Genomic DNA, 20,466 nt, shown 5'->3' with positions numbered 1-20,466 from the left:
GTGTAGGAATACATTTTATGGCTTGATGCAGGATACAGCCACATTAGTATGATGAGATTATCTTTTATAATTATTACAAAGGTATATCATGTAGATTGTGGCAGTCAGAAGAGAATGATTTTCTTTGATGGATATTCACGACTAAACAAAATAAATACCCAACTTGGCTCAGTTTTATGACTGAATAACCAGAATAAACAGACTGACCTTAAAGAGACGACACAAATTCATAATGTTTTCCTTTGTTTATATGAGGCGAACCCTGACACCTTTCTGGCTTCAAACGGTGCTCTGGGGACCTTATTTTCCTCTGAGAACAGCTTGTTTATTCAGGTATGGATAAAATATTTATTTCTGAGTTTGTATCATTGCCTCAGTAATGTTTTAAATATTTAAGTAATGTGATGGAATTTCTTCTCCAAAACTACATAGTGCCTGGGTAAAATAAACTCAGTTTTGTTGCAGATCGTCATAGCAGCCCACCAAAATTGAATTAAGGCTTGTAATGTTTCTACTACTGTCCAATGTTTACGATTTAAAGATTTTCAAAAAATATTATTTGATTAAATTTAGACAGTAAAATAAGATAGTGAATTAGAATATGAATATGAATAAGAATATATGATTGAAACAAGACTACATATTGAATATGTTCTATACAAACATACCAAAGGTTATTCATTAAAAAATCGGTCTTTATTTAAAAAAAAATGATATAATTTCTCGGTTAATAAAGTTAACATTTAAAGTCTTTCTCTCAAGACGAGAAACTCGTGTTTTCATCCATCGCATGACGACATATCGCAGCCGTCCTCTCATTGGCTGAGCGTGTCCCATGCGTGTTGTGGTAAACAAAATCGGAGGTGCGTGTGCATGCGTAAAAGTGGTAATGGAGGATAGTGATCTACTCACTGGGGGCTTAGTTAGCAAGCTGTCTTCTTTAACTTCTGTTCACGACTGCTCTTTTCATTGATTGCGAGGCATTAACAACGCAAAGGAATATCGTTTGAATCAACCGAGAGGAGGTGGTAGGTATCTGCATGTCGAGTTACCTAACGGCCGTCCCAGAAGGTTAGCTTCTTAACTCAAAATGCTAACCTGACGGCTAACATAGCCGGAACTGCTCCACAGCTAAGATGCTAGACGTCGGGCGGAGTCTATTTCCTAGATTAGATATCTCTGACTTAGCGAATGATAGTTTCACTGTTTGTGTCGTCTGTAAAACTTAAACAATTATTGAACGACGCTTTTAATAGTAAGAATCCAGTAACTGTGTAACTTACCAAGACTTATGCGGACGTAAAAGCTAGCTATGTCAAGTTTGCTAACGACACTCCATACGAATGAACTGGATAGGATGCAACTAAGCTACGGTGGATTCTGTAATACAGGATATAGCCCTATCCCATCACGGTGTTAGCGCGAACTAGCTAAGCTAGCTCTCATGTTATCATTACTTTCTCTTTCGGGACACCGTTGAAACAAGATGGCAAGTGTATTTACAGTCACAGTGTGCCAACTTGCATCGTTATAGACGTGAACAGGAATACGTTGGGCTTGAATACCACTGACAACATCTCTGCTATGCTAACATATTAGCTAATGCTATGCTATATGTTACTGGGTGCTCGTTTTACCAATTAGCTCACGTTTCTGTAGCAAGTTAGCAAATGAGCTAATGTTAGCTGCTGGGCTTCTACACAGTGGAGTCGAGTTAAAGAGACGCCGGTATAACCAATCAGGGGCGGTTTATCGTTTCCCAGCCCCGACCAGGCTAGCCTGTCCCCCGCCATAGTGAGGAAACTTATGCACGTAGCATGCATCAGTGATGTATAAGGAGCAATCTATTCGCTGTCAAAAAGGATACATAGATGTAATGGACAACACAACTTTTGTAAATCCTGAAAAATTAATATGCTAAAATATACAAAGTTATGAGTGTGTGCCACATAGTGTTATTTTTATTCTCTTACTGTAGTGCTTTGTTTGTAATTATTAAATATAGCTGTAGGAATGCAGGCCAAAAAATACTGGATTCAATTTAAGTGGGTAGAAAATTAATGATGGAATAGTTGAAGATTTTAAACAACACAGAATAGAAATATTACATAATTTAATCACAATTTCACCATTTACAATCTACAGGAAGTCCGGTCGAGTTCCGGGATGGCGTCAGATGTGGTTTCCCAAAACCATGGGTCCAAGGGGATCATGACTTTTTACCCCACTGTCGAGGAGTTCAAGAACTTCACCCGCTACATTGCATATGTGGAGTCCCAGGGAGCACACAAAGCAGGCCTGGCTAAAGTAAGTATTGATGTACTGTTCCCACAGGCCATTTTCACAGCCATCAGAGTTTTATGGCATTGTATTTAACGTAATTTCAACAAACATGAGGTCATCTGTTGCCCATGTTCATTAATCCATAGTTTGTAAACATTGTTGCATAAGCTTGTCAGAAAAAAAAAATCATGAAACTTTGCAGGTGAAAAAAACAATAACAAATAGTTAAACAACTGAACTGTCCAACTTCTTCCTTCAAGATCGTCCCACCCAAGGAATGGAAACCTAGATCCTCTTATGATGATATAGACGAGTTGGTGATACCTGCACCCATTCAGCAGGTGGTGACAGGCCAGTCAGGCCTTTTCACACAATACAACATTCAGAGGAAGGCCATGACGGTCAGAGAGTTCCGCAAGATGGCCAACAGTGACAAGTGAGAAATTAAGGACATTTAAACTTAATAATTTGTTCTGCAGTTATCTGTAAATCTGTTACATCTGCAATTGAATACAATCAGCTGCACTTCAACCTCTTGATGTCTAATTTCTTTTTATGGTTTTGGTACTAATACATGTCTTTTATAGGTACTGTAGTCCACATTATGATGACTTTGAGGAGCTGGAAAGGAAGTACTGGAAGAATGTGACGTTTAACCCTCCCATATATGGGGCAGATGTTAATGGAACTCTATATGACCCTGTGAGTTGACACCTCACGGGTGTGGTTGCTGTTGTGAATTTTTATCAGTATCGATTATTGCTGTCTCTATGTCTGTTGGCCTGATACTTCACAGATGCTGAGACTATTCATTGTCATCTTCACTACCACATTGTTGATCTTGTGTTATCTGCTGTGCTCCTGCAGGAAGTAAAAGAGTGGAACATTTGCCATCTGGACACCATTTTGGATACCGTTGAACATGAGAGCGGCATCACTATTGAGGGTGTCAATACTCCCTACTTGTACTTTGGCATGTGGAAGACCACATTTGCATGGCACACTGAGGACATGGACCTCTACAGTATCAACTACTTGCACTTTGGAGAGCCTAAATCATGGTAAAGACACAAACTATAGTTTACTTGATCAGTTGCTGATGTAAATATTCTGATTTTTCTATGTTCTTACACAATTGTTATATTAATTTCAAAATGTTTTGATAGTAATTTCTACAGTTGTTTAAAACCCAGTTATACATGCTGTGATGTTACCTGGATGTTGATATGAAATTTTACAATCTATAAATGTAAGTGTCCGTTTACTATGACCAAGAAGACTTCTTCATGTATGTGCAGGTACTGTGTTCCTCCAGAGCATGGAAAAAGATTGGAGCGTTTGGCTCAAGGTAAGAGACTGGGATTCTTCTGTGGATGTATATGATATAAAGCTGTTGATGATCATGGATTGTAACATTTATCTGCTTTCTCCTCTTCCAGGGTTCTTTCCTGGTAGCTCTCAGAATTGTGAGGCCTTTTTGAGGCACAAGATGACTCTCATCTCTCCCTCCATACTGAAGAAATATGGTATCCCATTTGATAAGGTATGATGAGTATATGTTTATTCATTGTTTTACTTTATACCCACTACACAAGCCAAGTGTATACACTGCAGTTACTAATTATTTGAATACCTCTCCCTTAGATTACTCAGGAGGCGGGTGAGTTCATGGTAACTTTCCCTTATGCCTATCATGCTGGTTTCAACCACGGTTTCAACTGTGCAGAATCCACCAACTTCGCCACCGAGAGATGGATTGAGTACGGCAAGCAAGCGGTTTTGGTAAGAGCCATCAAATTAAAATATAGAAAACCAAACTTAACCTAATTTAAATCAGGTTTAATCTTGCTAGTAAAAATGTAAACTTATACAGTCATATCTTCAAGGATATGTTTAAAGATGCACATGCAACATATCACCTGTGACTTTCGTCATGTGCCTTTTTTTCCTTTAGTGCTCTTGCCGTAAAGACATGGTGAAGATTTCCATGGATGTCTTTGTGAAGAAATTCCAGCCAGAGCGCTATGAACAGTGGCTGGCAGGGCGAGACGTGGCACCCATTGATCACTCACGGCCAACCCCAGAGGCGAAGGAGTTTCTCGGAGAGTCCTTTAATGACGCCACTGGCAACAGTAACGGCAACTCCGCAGAGAGCTGTGGGGAGGACGGAGAGCGGAAGAGGTGGGTAATTACACATACACATGTGAGTTTGTGTGTGTGTCTGTGTGATAGATATATAGATATAGATATAGATATAGATATATAGATAGAGATAGATATATAGATAGAGATAGATAGAGATATAGAGATAGAGATAGAGATAGAGATAGAGATAGAGATATATATATATAGATATAGATATAGATATAGATATAGAGATATATAGATATAGAGATATATAGATATAGAGATATATATAGATATAGATATAAAATATATTTGTGTGTATAGATATAGACACCTGGCTGTAAGAGCTACAACACAGGCAGTGTTGGGATCTTCTGGTTGTTTTCATTTTTTCACAAGAAACATAACATTTGTCTCAGAAAATAGTGGAAATTAAATTTTATGTGTAACATAAACTTAATATTAGACGCAATGTGCATGAAATTAGTTATTCTGTATTCTATTGAAGGAGCTGTAAACCTGATAGACGGCTCAGTGTTTGTTACTATGAGATCAAAGACTTAATTACAGCAGAGCAAATCGGTGCTGATTAATCGAGACAAAACAATAATGACATGCTTAATAATTATAGAGAAGGACTGGGATGTGCTAATGCATTTTCCAGGAAGGCCCTGCTCTACACAGGAACAGTTTGACATTATTGCACCTGAAGGTTGCTCAGTACAACCGTTACAGCTGTTGTTTGAGTTCCTTCCCTCTCAAATTAAATCTTTAGATATACAGCAATCAAAAACAATACAAAAAACTCAAAACCAACACATCAGTATCACTGTCAAAGACCAAATACCCTTCCTACTTATATGTGTGTGAAGTGTCAAGTAGTCAAAAGAACAAACCACCCACCACACAAGACCATAAAAACTCTACTAACAATAATTCAGCACATGCAATTGCACATACATGATGGCTGGAGAAAAGGGGCAGTAATCAAGTCCTCACCTTGAATCTTTCCTAGACACACATGATGTCCATGGTGCTTTAAATAGACATATCCTGAGGCATTTCCTATCAGTAGAAACAGATCTTCATGAAGTTGCAGGAAACACAAATCCGTAAATGTTCTGTGCAGCTTCCCTATTAGAAACCAAAAGAAATTGGATGAAGGTTGTCTGTTCTCAACTGCTGTGTCTCTGTTTGTTAAACTCTCAGCACTACGCAGAGGATAGAGACCAAGAGACACAGAGTGTGTCTGGAAGTGCCAGAGGAGGTCGTTCCCAAGGATGAAGAGGAGGAAGATGTGGAGCAGTATGGGAAGCGTCCCAGGCTCAGCCTAATACCTCCACGTGTTATGTCACAAGATGGAAAGAGAAATAAAGGTATTGTCCCCTCTGCAGTATCTTACTAGTTTTCTGTCAGGCAGCTAAGCTGGTTTTGTGTTAAAAGAAAAATGTAAGCGAAATGATTGATAATGATGATCTGATTTCATTTGCAGGGCCACCGAAGTTGGTTGTCACACCGACCAAGCTCACTTTATTAGATCCATTTCACAGGGGCTTAACCCAAAGTAATAGTGATGTCACCCGCCCTCCTCATTACACCAAGACTCGTGCCCCTGCGATCTCGTCTCAGTCCCAGGCCAGAAATGGACACCTGTCAGTCTCAGTGGCACCGACATGGACAGAAACCACCACTCAGCCTTCTCGCAAAATGGGGGTAGCCAGCCTGCTCTTCCACAGGACTCTGAGCCCAAAAGACACTCTTCAAGTGCACAGCTACACTCTAGAAAAGCAGCAGCAGCCCCACACACAGCTGCAGGTGCACAGCTATGCCAGAGAGCATCAACCCCGTCATCTCCAGCACAAAACCTGCACTCCATCACACACGCAGGTCCAGTCCTCGTCTCAGGCACCAAACTGTGAACGAACGGAGCCAGAGCCAGAAACCAAGATTGTTCTTACCAAAGTAATGCCGAACGAATTGAAAGCACAGCGTGTCGTGGAGAAGGACCAAAAGGAGGACAAACCTAAAATGTCAGCCCCAGTTGAGACTGAGGTTGAAGTAAAGATGCCTAAAGTTGAGCCCACCAGCCAGTCTGCGCTCTCCCCACCTCAAACACAACCCAGCATGTTGGGTAAAACAGAGATGGAGGCCCCGAAGAACAGCAAACGAAAGGTCTGTTTTTTTGTTTGGTGTTTATTTAATATTTTATTAATATAAGTGCATCAAGAAAACACTTGCGCAAATGATGCAACAGCTGAAATGTGAATGTTTGAGTACATTCTTTGTGTTGCATGCATTGTCTTTCCTGTCACTCCTGAACAAATATAAACTTAAGTTTAAGTCAAGTTTATATTTGGAGACATAGACAAATGTGTCTTTGCTTTATAACACTATTATGCATGTAGGCACTAAAGAAAAAAAACAAGTAACTCTTTGGTGGCTCTGTACTGGTGCATTTTCCTTGCATGATGTTTCCATACTTATCTTTCTGAGCTCAGCATCATCAGTAATCCTTCTTATTGAACTGTCCTCAGAGATATCTCTGGTGGCAGAATGCACTTCATTAGGAATTATTTTAAAGTCTGTCATCAATGTAGGGCTGCAACTAACGGCAACTAACGATAATTATCATTGTCACCTAGTCTGTGGATTATGTTCTTGATTCATCGATTAGTTGTTTGATCTATGAAATTTAACAAAGTTGTCAATTACTGTTTTCTGAAGACCAAGATGACATCTTCAAATGTATTGTATTGTCCACAACCTGAAGTTACTCAGTTCATTGTCATAGAGAAGGAGATAAGCCAGATATTTTAACATTTAGATGCTGGGATCAGAGAATTTTGACTTTTTCTTAATTTTCTTAAAATATGTACTAAAGCCATTTAATCTCTCATCAAAATACTCAACAATTAATCTAACAGTTCACAACTAATCAATAAATCGATTAATGTTGCAGCTCTAGGTGAATGTTGAATGTTATTATTGCTGTTCAAACTGCAGAGTAACCACTGCCCCCTTGCGGATAGTGGCATAGTCATCCTGAAAGACACTGTTCCTGTCAGGATGCCTGATGAGATGAAGGTGGTCACTCAAAGTCATCATGTAAGTAGTCACTAGCTGTGACCAAATCCTCAAAGTGATCATAGCACCCAATACTTACCTGGAAATGTTATGCAAACCAGTACAGAGCTTCCAATATGCCTGACAATTATGAGAGTGTCTGAACAATAACGTTATGTTGTGAGAGTGTGAATCCCTTTTGAAGTTTTGTTTTGCTATACACTTGTTGCTCCAGCAGGTGGCAGAAGAGCAGTCATACTGCAAGTCGATTGTGAAGAAGCAGCAGCAGCAGCAGCAGGCTGAGCTCTGTAAGCTGCCCCGTCACCACCCTCTGATCAGAGAGGTGCACAGTGATGATGGTATGCACTTTGATTCATCTGTGTCACGAAGTAATATGATGGTGGCGGTTTAAATAATACTAAATATCTTTCATTCCATCATCCTGTTGTAGAAGTGTGTGTGCACATGGAAGTCGAGCAAGAGGAGAAAGAGGAGTGGGCGAAGCCGCTCAGCCAGCTTTGGCAGTGTCGGCCATATAACCCACAGGCAGAAAGAGAATACAACAAGAGCGTGGGCGAGCAGGCCCCCTACTGCTGCATCTGCCTGGTCTTCTACACCTACCATCAGGTGACAGCTACAAGCATGCTGTGCCTTTAGAAACTTTTATGTTGTTGTTAACATCCATGTGTTTTTAGAATGTTTCATAGTTTTCAGTATATCAGAAAGAATTGACCTTTGAAGCAGACACAAGTTAAGGCAGAGAAAATATGGTGCTGGACTGTGTAGTGCAGTAATGTAAAGCTCAAGTGAAAAAACAATGTGAAAAAAGACTTCTTTATTAATGCTTTACTTAGATTACGACTTTTATAGTTGTCTGTTGTGGAAGCAACAAAAATGTACCTTTTTCAAAATCTATGTTTAAATTGAGTCATATTGTGAATGCTTATGTTCTAAAGAGTTACACAGTATATTATGGTTAACCTTTCATTTATTAAAGACAGGCAACATTTGAAACAAATGCCTCCTAAATTTATTTTACACGGTAATGTTTAAACTAAGTTAACATTGTTGTGCGTTGATTTAGCACAACAGCAAGTTTTAATTGAGAATGTGTTTAATCAGATATCGATACAAGGAATGTGTGAAATAATGTGGTGACAAACTTCTCACTTTCCCCCCCTCTAGTCCGAGTCCAGTAGTGGGAGTTCCCGGGTGGTGTTGGTGAACCGTCCAGGCGGCCGTCAGTGGTCCAAGCCACTCATTCCTGAAATGTGTTTCAACACCCAGTCTAGCAAGACGGGTGATTGCGGGGAGGGACAGCTGTCGAACCCTAATGTAGCAGAGGACGGGACCAGCCGGCTTGTCAGCTGTGCTCAGTGCTGCGTCCGGGTACACACCAGTAAGTTTAAACCAGGGTTTTATTGAAGTATTCATTGGCAGGAACACTTCAGATACTTTGAAAGAAATACATATTGCACACAGCACATTCAGGTGGCTTGGACTGTAGTAACCACAACTCAGCTGTTATTCTTGAAACTGTCGTTACACACAGTTGTATTAAGAACAGCCGTCACTTAAGCACATAAATGGATTTTGGATAAATACGCAAACACAACTATGGTGCACTGAATAATTCAGCCAGCAGTGCCAAGAACTCTTACACAGCATTTACACACACAGCCTGTCTGAATAGTTTTTTTTGAACGAGGAGCAGTTATGTCAAAGTTAAGCTTTGTTTTATTTTGTTGTGGCCTGGCGTGTTCTTCTATACTTTGATCTGTTTAGTTCAATTTCTAAATGCGGAATTGGTTCCAAGGGCTGCACACATCTGCCATTGTTGCTACTGGTTCACAATTAAACACTTGTTAAAAGTGAAAATCCCTGCACACTGTTCTCATTCCCTGTTCCTCTTTTTATTGTAAGCGCAACGTTTTGACCACAGATAGCCGTTCTCAAGTTTGATCCAAGTATTTATAGATAAGTCTCGTTCTCATACAACAGTAAGTATGGGGAATGAAACCACAGTGTTCAGACAGTGCATTTAAGAAAAAAAAAAATTCTAAACATCAACTATGGCCATGCTGTTAAAATGATGCCTATGAGAAGTGAATGCGTCACATGTTCTTCTCTGTTCCTGTTTAGGTTGCTATGGTGTGTGTGGAGATGAAGCAGATCTAGATGATTGGCTGTGTGCCCGCTGTGAGGCAGATGCCATCACTGAGGTCAGTTAGATGGACTCTTATTTCATTACAAATAATTTAAATCGCTCATCATACTGTAAATGTAATGTTTGGCCTCTTTATGTCTGCAGATGTTAATGTATCTGATTAAACATGCTAAACAGTGAGAAGTGGATCTAGAAACAGCTGAAATTAAAAACCACTTGGTGTGACATTTTAATATTAAGGACACAGCTGTATTCACAGTTCACTTCCTCAGATGACAGACGAGTGCCAGCCGTTGACAGCCACTTTCATTAGTATGTAATAACCTGAACTCTAGTGATGCATGCGGGGAAGTTTATGGTTTTAATTGCAGTGAATTGCAGCTAAAAACCGTGGCGGCACCATTATAAGTTACAGAATGACATCTTTGTTATTGCGACTCTATTTTGCCTTTACGAACATCAAACAAACATGTATTTGAATGTGCACACAGTCAGGAGGCAGATTCAGTCTCTTAAAGCCTGTCCTTATTTTACCTCAGATAAAAATAAACCATGATGCACCACATCACCAACAGCACAATGTTAACTTGTTCTGAACTAACTGTTTAATACAATTGACAACCACAGCAGGCCTGCTTTAGTCACACTTAAACAAACTTGGCTCTCCATAACACCACTTCCTTTGTTCTGACAGTGAGAGTGTTCCCTTCCTTTGCATGTTATTGTCTGGAGGATTTGTTTGTAAAATGTATCTTAAAGTTTCCTTTTGTTTCAGCATTCCTGTCTGCTCAGAACAATAGGAGGTTGTGAAACATGCTGGGAATGTTGCTTAGTGTTGGCACAAACACCTTTTGACCACCAGTGGGCAATGCTTCACTTTAGAGTTCATTGTGACACTTCAGTGGAGTTGTCTTCAGCTGTTTGTTTTAAGCTGTCTGCACTTTCAGTTTTAGAATCTTTGAGCTGAAGGGTTCTCTTCTCATTTCAAGTATTACAGTCATTTTGTAGAAAATGTGGAACAGTTATTGCCACAGGTTTTCCAAAGCAGTGCTGTAACAATTCATCATGCTATTAAGGTGACTAAGAACTTATCGGTTCTCAGGATGTCCCCTTCAAGTTTTTTTGTCCTTCTGATATCTGTTGAATATTGAATCAACTGACTTTATTCAAGGTTTCCTTCTAGTACCTTGGGGCCTTGGTGATATTTGTAGAGGAAGATGTGAACAGGATTTAGAAAGCCAAGAAACGGCATACTTAAGTTTTAAATGCTGTTGCCAGTCAACAGCAGCACTTCAGAGATTAACTGGAAATGTCACTGATACAGAGGCAAAATGACGTAAAGTATAAACAATATACAACAGAAAATCATACACACATACATCAGGGTTTAGATGAGACGGAGATAAAGGCCAAAGTGTATATTTTGAAAACAATGCTGTGTGTCTCTTCTTTCAGGACTGTTGTTTGTGTTCGTTAAGAGGTGGAGCTCTGCAGAGAGCCAACAATGACAAGTAAGTGATTTTAGCAGTGTTTTTAATGTCTTAATGGTCACAGTGATAAAAATACAGTAAGTAATGTGATAGTAAAGGACATAAAAAGAGCACTGGAATGTTTGTTTATAAAAACAAAGTCTGAGTGGTCGGTACATAGCAGATTGTTGCTCCCACCATTCACTTTCCTTTGACCACATTAAGTCTGTTACGACTGAAATCCATCTGGTGGATGGAGCCCCTCAAGCTTAGTGCACTCTGTAAATGCACACGTGTACACACACATACACATGGGTGAGGAGAAGAGGGTGTGTGTGCGTGTGCAGTTATACACCCTGAAGCTGTGGTTACACTTTATCAGTCTGTGTAGGATGCAGGAAGTGAATGTCAGTTGAAAGGACAGGAAGTGCCTATAGCCAGAAGCAACGTTTTTCCTACCAGCCATCTCTCTTAAATGTCTCGTGACAGAGGGAGACCTACTGGACCTACTTCTTCAGAAGAATGATTCCTATTGCTTATCTTTGTATCATCTTCTCTGAATAAGTTGCTACAGTTTTTACTGCAGTAAACTATATATTGACTTTTTTCATGTAGAATGCTTAAATGTTGCATGATTATTAAATGGCTGGAACCCCTTATTATTGATATAATTTACAACATGAAATGCCACAAAGAAGTGAAGTGAAACATTTTTTTGTATTGTTTTTCTTTAATCAGCAAGTTGTAACTTTTTAACAAAAAAATCTTTAAATCAAGTTGACTTTATCTCTTTATTTGAGCCTTTTAACTGCATCTCATATCATAGAGAAAGCTAACCTTGTAACTGTCCAGCCTATGTCAATCTAAAATGATGATAGTTTTGACCATGATGTTAGGATTATTATTTAATTATTTAGTCTGTATCGACTGTGTCTCAGCTAAATCATTATCACTCACTATCAAATTAAAAAGCATACATTTCATGAGGATATTTTTTGTTACATTTATTAATTATTTAACTGATTAAAGGTGTAATATTTAACAATGGACCACCTGTTGAATAGATACTCAAAACAAATAGGGATGCATAACGCCACAGTAACTGCTTACTGCTGTTACCGTGGCTGCTTATAGCTAGTCAACTTAGTTAGCTGCCAAGACAGGGAGTTTGGAGACCAGTAGGAGTGTTGGTTTTTACACCAATAGCACTGGAGCTTTGGATTGGAACGGAACAGGGCTAGCTGGTTAGCATGCTAACTTCAGTAGATGTCTCTGCAATACAATAAATAATGTCAACTGTTATTTGCATTCTGTTGATAGTGTGAGGTATATTGATTAAAACTAAACTAACATTCTTACATATTGTACCTTTTGAAGGCATCTTTGCTGTGTTTGAGGAAAACTTTTTTCTTATTTACCTGATATCATATATCAATAATTTAATACAATATTTTTCAATTTGACATAATCCCAGTCCTGAATTATATGTTTTGTTAGTCTATTCCAAGCATGTTCTAAATCGCAATAGCAGTTTATTTTTGATCGTATGTAGGGCTGCAGAAATTCACAATGATAATGATATTCACTGTTAACCCATGATTTAAAATATCTCAGATTTGTAACTACCGAGCTTACTGAATGTTTCTGCTCTCACTCTCAAAAACACTGACATGGTCAGTTCATTCTCCTCATGGTAACTGTTGCTCATGTGATGATAATGAAAACTGGATAATCGTGTAAAAAGAAATGTATATTGGCACTATCCAACTGGCAGAGCTCAAGTGGAGTGAAAAACGGTTCTAACATAGCAGCTTATAATGCCAAAAATGTTATGGAGAAATATGATATAACCTCTAATTAAAAAGTAATGTATTCATCTGTGATGTAATGATCGTAAAAGCCTGAAACCACAATGTTTCCTCAGACTTTAATTGTTGCATCCCTAATCATACACAGACGTTAACTTGTACTCCCTTATATTAAATAGGACCACACACACACCTAATTATGCAGCAAGTGCATCCGCATCACTGAATATGGGCTCTCATATTTCTAAAAACACAGCGACATAGACATTGAACTGTTTGTCCTGAATGTACTTGATGTTTGTCCTTCAAACAGGTGGGTTCATGTGCTGTGTGCCATCACTGTGCTTGAAGCTCGCTTTGTCAACATCACCGAGCGAGGGCCCGTTGACCTCTCTGCAATCCCGCTGCCACGTTTCAGACTGGTAAGAATCACTACAGTTAGTGCAGCGATGTAGATCAAGACACCTTTTTTTTTTTGGTTATGAAGGTAATGATTGTTGATTTAAAGTTCGAGGCTCATGAATTAAAAGTGGAGTTTCCTGGCCTTTTGGCCGTGCCCCCCTCATCATTAATAGTAATATTCAGCTGCGTACAGTAAATGTGTCTCTTGTGACTTTAATTGGCTTGTATATCTCTCTGTGATTGTGATCTCTATCTACCTATCCATGGTATTATGACTCAGATCTGTTTTTCCATTGCGGGGACTTGAGACCAACACACAAAATGAATTCTAGGTAAACACAGCTGTACTCTGATAGCATCTGTTTGTGGTTCACATTGTGGATGCACAGTGAAACTGATGTGGCGCCTGTTGGCTGTCTTCTCACAGTTTCACATCTCCTTCTGGCCCCAGAATGTCTCTGAGTTATTGAAGCTGTGGCATTCTGACCACATTAGATTAAAAAAAGAAAAAAAAAACATTAAAGGTTCTAATATACGTTACATCTAACCACGGTTTTTACTTGGAAAATAATGTGAAAGGCAGACTGATTGCTCACCTTCTTGTGTATGAGTCATGTACAAACTTTGTTCACAGGAGTTGGCCTTGTCTCCACTGTTATATGCCTCAAAGGAGGCTTTCTCAATGGATCTACTTCTAAATAAGTACAGATGATGTCAGAACCCCATTAAATAATCCAGAGGAAGTTGTGTAATTTCCCGCTGACATATCTGTGTACCAGTTCGTGTCTGGGTCTGCCTGTCTCATATTCCCTTTGATAACTTTTTAAAATTTTCCTCCCTCTCTTCCTCCCCGCTTGGCTCGTTTCCTTTCTCCTCCTTTCCTTCCCTTGTACATGCTTAACTTTAACCTCCCTCTCTTAACTTCATCCCCTGACCTTTGTTCCCCGTCCACATTCCTATCTTTGTCACCCTGGCAGAAGTGTGCATACTGCAGGAAACGGATGAAGAGGGAGGTGACAGGCTGCTGCGTCCAGTGCTCCCACGGACGCTGCTCCACGGCGTTTCACCCGACCTGCGCTCAGGCAGCTGGGGTCCTCATGCACCCAGATGACTGGCCGTTTATAGTCTTCGTCACCTGCCACAGACACAGAGCGCCCATCATACCTGAGGTACCATAATGGAAACGTAGTCTATGAATAAGGAACACAAACAATATCTTGTGAAGCTGTTTCCAGAAAATTCCCCAAACAGCAGGATTTACATTGTCCCAAGCATAAAACAAACAAAAAAAGACACACAATACCAGGCTGACATAATTGCGATCAGATTTGTGATCAGAGCCAATGTATTCAATTTGATAGTTCGTAGTCCAGTGCAGAGGGGTCTGCGGTGTCCAAGACCGGTTGCCAGGCTTTATTAAATCCCTTGAAGTTGTCAAAGAATGGATTTTTGTGAGAAACAAGGATTAACTGGAGCATTTCTTGCGAGAAGAAACAAAAATCCAGGCATGGGACAGACACTCAGTCATCACTGTGTCTAATCTCACGTTCTAGCTCAGATAAGGATGTTAACTGAACTACCTTGTTTTGAGAACAGACATGCACGTAGCAGGGGGAAAAGCCAAGTTTACTCTAGTTTTGTATTTTTGTAGCTTGATAACCTTTTTAGAGGCTCAAATTTTGTTCAACAAATGCCACTAATGTTGTCAACAATGTTGCTTGTAGGTTGAGGGTTTTTTCCCCTCCATGTGATTTCTACAGCTGGAAGGTGATATAATCTGCAGGCCCAAACAAGTTCAGTCAGAGTCCAAATTATATTAAGAGGAGTGTTTAGCCTCTAGTGTTCAGGTGTTCAGATTATTCAGAGACCTAAAGTATGTCACAGGTTATTGGTAATTAGGTGACAGTGATACCAACATTTACTGCGGCTGCTCAGTTAAGGCCATTTTCCCTGTTCTCTTTTAAAGTCCTAAACAAAGCTTTAAAGAACTGTGAGTCATTAGTTTTTGTGCTTTTTAGAGTGCAATGCTTGAAATTATTTGGCAATTTCAGGGGGAAAAATCAGGACCTTGAATCTATATACAGTATTTTGTGCAACGATAGAGGTTTTCTGTATATTTCTTTTATATTTATATATTTGATAATGTAATTGTTGTATGTTAGCTTCTGTAAGTGGTGTAACAGTAATTACCCCTCGATTCATCTGTCAAACTGTGCTGTGAGTTTGTGGATTTGATGGAGTTAGGCCCAGAAACTCTTATAAGAACCATTGGATTGATTATTAAGAAGGTGTAAAAACACAGAATATTCGTTGGTATTTCCAGTCGCATTTAATACTGAACATAATTAGCCATATTAGCTATTAACCAGTTTAGTCAGCCGTGCAGCACAGTAATAGCTGTAAGATGTTTTTTCTACGCCCTCCAGAGGGACCTCAGGGATCTTTTCTTTTGTACGTGTTCATGCTGCTTTGTTTCACTAATTGGAGGAGGCAGACATCTGTTTGGTCCTGACAAAAGAAATCCAGTGACGGAACTGATGTTCCCTGAATGAACATGAACGTGCATAAAGGTTTCTCCTGTTGCGGCTTTGAGTTATGTGACTGCGAGTCTGGGCTTGTCCTCAGCTGAACTGCTCCAGTGTATGTCATACCATGTGCAGAGCAGCACAACTTCAGGGGTACACATTACTATCCAAATATTGTAAAAGTCATTAAAGTTGCTTAACCCTTACTGAGTTATCTTTATAGACCCCTGCTGTTTATTGCACTGCAAACTGCACCATGCAGTGATACGCTTTTTAGAGTAACGCTCAGTTTCTCTCCACAAGCGTAACAAGGCGTCCATGCGGGAGCTGGCAGTTGGGCAGAGGGTCATCTGCAAACACAAAAATGGTCGCTACTACCAGAGCGAAGTGGTGGAGCTGAGCACGGCCACCTTCTACGAGGTTGTGTTCGACGACGGTTCCTACAGCGACAACCTCTTCCCAGAGGATATCGAGGTTAATAGAATTGCTTCCCATCATTTATTCTGTTTAGTGAAAAAAATGTAAAACACTGATAAACTAAGTAAGACTCATAACAGATAAGAGTGAATATAATTTAAGTTTCCTGTGTCAGCCTGAGTTTACTATTCACTTAATTTTCCCCCCCCCCAGAACCGTGACTGTGTCCGGCTCGGTCCACCTGCAGAAGGAGACGCTGTCCAAGTGCGATGGACAGATGGGTTGATATATGGAGCCAAGTTTGTAGCGTCACACTCCATCCCTATGTACCTGGTAAACCTCCTCTCATCTCTCTCTCACTCCCTCTGCGTCTCACTGGCTGTGATGACTAAGAACCTCACCCAGGTTGAGGCTCTTAGTCAGAGGCTTGTTTTCTTTCCTTATCCTCTCCATGTGGTCGGTCTGTGAGGTTAAAAGTAACGATGTTGGGGAAATGTTAGATGAGCTAGCTGATCAATACTTGATATCTTCAAGAAGGTATAGTGCTTCTTTGTGATTTGTCTCATTATGCAGTTTCCTGTCTTTGTGGTCTCAGAGAGAAATAATGATGTGACAGATACCTGCATATTGTTGTTGTTGTTGTTGTTGTTTTACTACCTAGTTTAACACTAATGTTCAGGGATTTATTGCAACATGTGAATGAAGTGGTGAAACTGCCATGTATAAAAATAAATATGTAAAGGGGCACTATGTAGATTTGGAGAAGTAATTCAAACTCCTAATTTTAATATTTACAATATTAATAAGATAATAATACAAATGCTAAATATTTATGTTCCATTAGTGAATAAACAAGCTGTTCTCAGAAGAAAATCAGCTCCTCTGAACATTGTTTGAAGCTGGTTAAATTTGTTCCTTAAAACTACACAGTGCGTCTTCAATGCAAACGCATGATGGTTAATGGGGTTAACATTCACATTGTATGTACATTAATGGTTTCACTTAACTACATGTTTACGCGTGTGTCAATCAGGTGGAGTTTGAGGATGGATCACAAAGCTCTGTGAAGCGAGATGACATCTACGCTCTAGATGAGGATCTGCCCAAACGAGTCAAGTCACGAATGGTAACTTACAATCTGAACCCTTTTATACTAAGATAGTTTTCTGAATACATCACCAGCAAAAACTTATTTGTTTTTCTTATGTTGTGTTCGGTTCTCAGTCGGTGGCGTCAGACATGCGCTTCGAGCTCTTCGCCCAGAACGACGTTAAACAGAACACCAAAAGGCAACGGGTCATCAACTCTCGATACCGAGAGGACTACATCGAGCCTGTCATCTACCGAGCCATCATGGAGTGACATCCACTTCCTTCACCCCCTCATCAACTCACCACAGAGACATGAAGCCCCAGGTCATCGTTAGCAGTTTTGATAGCAGCGACCATCCTCTCCCTCCTCTTCCTCCTTCTTCTTCCATGGGCCGTCAGGCTACATATTTATAAACTACGGCTGGGACTTTAAATGACTCCTGTGTGCATCCAATAATATGCTTAGACTTTTCGTCTCCCATCACATGCTGTGGATTAAGTTTTCTTCCTCCGTTTCATTTTTTTTCCTTTTCTCAGGAAGAAGCCATCAATGAATTAAGTATGGATAAGGTTGGACCTTCTAACTGGAGCATGGTGTTTGTTTTTCTCTGCCACCACATTCAGCAGGTCACAAGTAAATACAACATTACTCAGTTTTTACACTTTCTACCTTTTTGCTCTTGACTTACAGACTCGTTATTGTTATTTTCATAATTTATCATAATGTTTTGCAGTGAAGAAAATTATGCATAGGAATGAGGTTTTTACAGGAGGCGCTATCTCGGATCAGTTTTTCCACTCATGAAGTTAAATGAACTTTTAACTTCCAATCAGATTTTGACACCAATAACAATTTGATTCATCAGGAGATGTGTTCAGTTTTAACTCCAAAGAAATAAAATAATATCTCAAGATCCATTTTTGACACATCTTCAGATTGAACTTATCACTCCATGCATCACATCACATGGTTCATAAGTGTCTCTCTGTCTGTCAATGTGCGTCTACTGTGAACATAGGAGAAAACTGAGACATGTTTAAAGGCCCGAGCCTTACATTTCAAAGGGCCAAGCAGACTTTGTTTTTTTCTAAAGCTCAAGCTTTACTATAACTGTTGTAATTAATGTTATTATTACAATTAATTTATGCGAGTGCATTGAGTTTGAGAACAAAGCTATTTTTGTCATGTCCTTTTCACACTCTGTAGAAAACCTCAGATGTATTTATATTTATTATATTGATAGGTTTTCAGACATCCTGTTTTAAAAGTTGAGGTTCATGTTTCCTCCATTGGGATTGGAAGGTTAGAATGCCAATCTGGCAAAGTCCCTCTCAAAGCAAAAAGCACTTATTGTTACCTCCTGCCACGGGACATTTACTGTTTTGTAGACACATGGCCTCCACTAAATTTGTGTGTGAGTGTGTGTGTGTGTGTGCGTGCGTGTGTGTATGTGTGTTAAAAGCTAGCCCTAGAGATGAACATTGTAACCAGATTATAGTTTGATCCCAAATAAAGAAAAAAGTGCGAAGAGGATCATTGTCACATTTGTGTGAGTCTTTTTTTTTTTTTTTTTTACTGCTTTGAAAGGATAAATTTGGTACTTTACAAGGCTGCTGTAGCAGGCGGCTGTGTCACCAGCTGCTATACACCACAAAGTACATCCAATTAAAGTGCTTGTTTTTGGCACAGACCGGCTCAGATTGTTATTGAAAGTGTCCAACAACAATATGGAAAGGATCGCTACAGATGGATCTCTGTGTGGAAGAAAAAAAAAAAATCCTTATTGTTTAACCAGAAACTCCCAAAAGCCATCATACTCCATTTGCAGAGACTGTAATTTTAACAACTCCCTTCAGGAAACCAAATGGATGGCAGCATGTATAAGAATTTTGTGTTTACACTCTATATGGCCTTAGCAAAGTAACATGTGTCTGAAAATTGAAGTGCATGTTTTGTCTGACCTGTAGCACTTGCCAGAGGGCAACAGTTAAAAAAAGGTGGTGATCGGGGTGTGCAGGGTCTCTGATGATGTTGTTACCTCTGCTGACGTGGCGACTCCACCAGTGATTTTTTTTCTGCTGATTTAACTTTTCTCTGCAGAGCTTTTTTGTCTGCAGCAGAGCAGCGTGTTTACCATACTGAGATGCCAAAATAGTGTCCTGTTTGATCAAATGGCAAGATTACCTGTAAAAATAGCATTACGTGGAAAGAGTAAGCTTGGGTCGATATTACTGAATACTGCGATATTTGCCATCTTCCCCCCCCCACACACAATTTAAGGTATTAAATATATTATTAAGGTATTAAACATAAAAATTTGTAGAGGTGGGAATGTGACTGCAAAGGTTACTACAGGATACTTGGATTGATGTAGCTGCATGCACACAGACATGGAGAACTGGCAAGAAAAAAAAAAGGCGAGCCAAGGGAGTGAGACTTGTCTGTATAAATATTTGTGGTATAAAAGATTTAAAATATTGGATATCACCCAAGATGAGGTCAAGAGTGATGAAAAGTTGTTGTTTTGTCCAGAGTATTTGGTGTGCAGACACCTTTGATTTGGTTTATTTTGTGTGCATGCACAAGGCAGCATTAAATCTGCTCACATTTTGTAAACACCAACTGTTCGAGTAAAGTTTGCTGTCAGAACAGTGACCTTCAATTTATCCTCTCCACCAACCTCAGAAAGAAGCAGATCAGAGCGCTGAGATTCAGACTGCATTTCTGTTAGAAACTTCTACAGATTTCCAGCACTGCATTTTTTCTTTAACCTTTCTTACATTTTTGTTCTGGTGTTGGATGTCTGTGCCAGAGGGCCTGCAGCTGTGCCAAAGCAGGGCGAGTCTTTTGAGGTGAAGACCGCTGCTGGAATTTGATTAGGATAGATGGATGGCTCCTGGCTCTCGCTATCACTGTGCTTTTTACGACCGCAGTGAACTCTCGCGTTTTAAGATGTGACACTTCATAATTTATTAAAAGGCTGTAGTGGAGTCTTATAAAAGCATTTTAGCGTCTTTGAGACAGACAGTAGTTATCTGGCATGTAACCTCCAACCTCCTTACAGTCAAACATGTTGGATGTCCTTTTTAAACCAGTGTAGGAACAAGCTCTGC

At 39.6% G+C, this 20,466-nt stretch overlaps 1 protein-coding gene across 4 annotated transcripts; it reads left to right on the top strand.

Moving 5' to 3' along the window:
* The first annotated feature begins 849 nt into the window (after positions 1 to 849).
* On the top strand, positions 850 to 18,895 carry kdm4ab (lysine (K)-specific demethylase 4A, genome duplicate b). 4 transcript variants are annotated; one of them, XM_037083303.1, is made up of 23 exons: positions 850 to 1,028; positions 2,146 to 2,307; positions 2,544 to 2,719; positions 2,871 to 2,985; positions 3,151 to 3,344; positions 3,582 to 3,631; positions 3,723 to 3,826; positions 3,928 to 4,065; positions 4,238 to 4,464; positions 5,620 to 5,786; positions 5,903 to 6,582; positions 7,414 to 7,515; positions 7,709 to 7,832; positions 7,925 to 8,100; positions 8,659 to 8,872; positions 9,616 to 9,695; positions 11,096 to 11,151; positions 13,231 to 13,339; positions 14,297 to 14,488; positions 16,148 to 16,318; positions 16,475 to 16,594; positions 17,295 to 17,387; positions 17,486 to 18,895. In XM_037083303.1, the coding sequence occupies exons 2-23, from the start codon at positions 2,167 to 2,169 to the stop codon at positions 17,621 to 17,623; spliced, it is 3,567 nt and encodes a 1,188-aa protein (XP_036939198.1). In that variant the 5' UTR covers positions 850 to 1,028; positions 2,146 to 2,166; the 3' UTR covers positions 17,624 to 18,895. The 4 variants fall into 4 exon arrangements, with proteins under 4 accessions (XP_036939198.1, XP_036939199.1, XP_036939201.1 ...); XM_037083304.1 differs by having other exon boundaries at positions 7,712 to 7,832; positions 17,486 to 17,623; XM_037083306.1 differs by lacking the exon at positions 7,414 to 7,515 and having other exon boundaries at positions 851 to 1,028; positions 7,712 to 7,832.
* The last annotated feature ends 1,571 nt before the right edge of the window (positions 18,896 to 20,466 follow it).

Source organism: Acanthopagrus latus, chromosome 21, assembly GCF_904848185.1.
Source record: "Acanthopagrus latus isolate v.2019 chromosome 21, fAcaLat1.1, whole genome shotgun sequence".
In the NCBI taxonomy this organism is placed as follows: domain Eukaryota; kingdom Metazoa; phylum Chordata; class Actinopteri; order Spariformes; family Sparidae; genus Acanthopagrus; species Acanthopagrus latus.
Note: the sequence above shows the minus strand (reverse complement) of the source record. Positions and strands in the feature narration are given on the sequence as shown.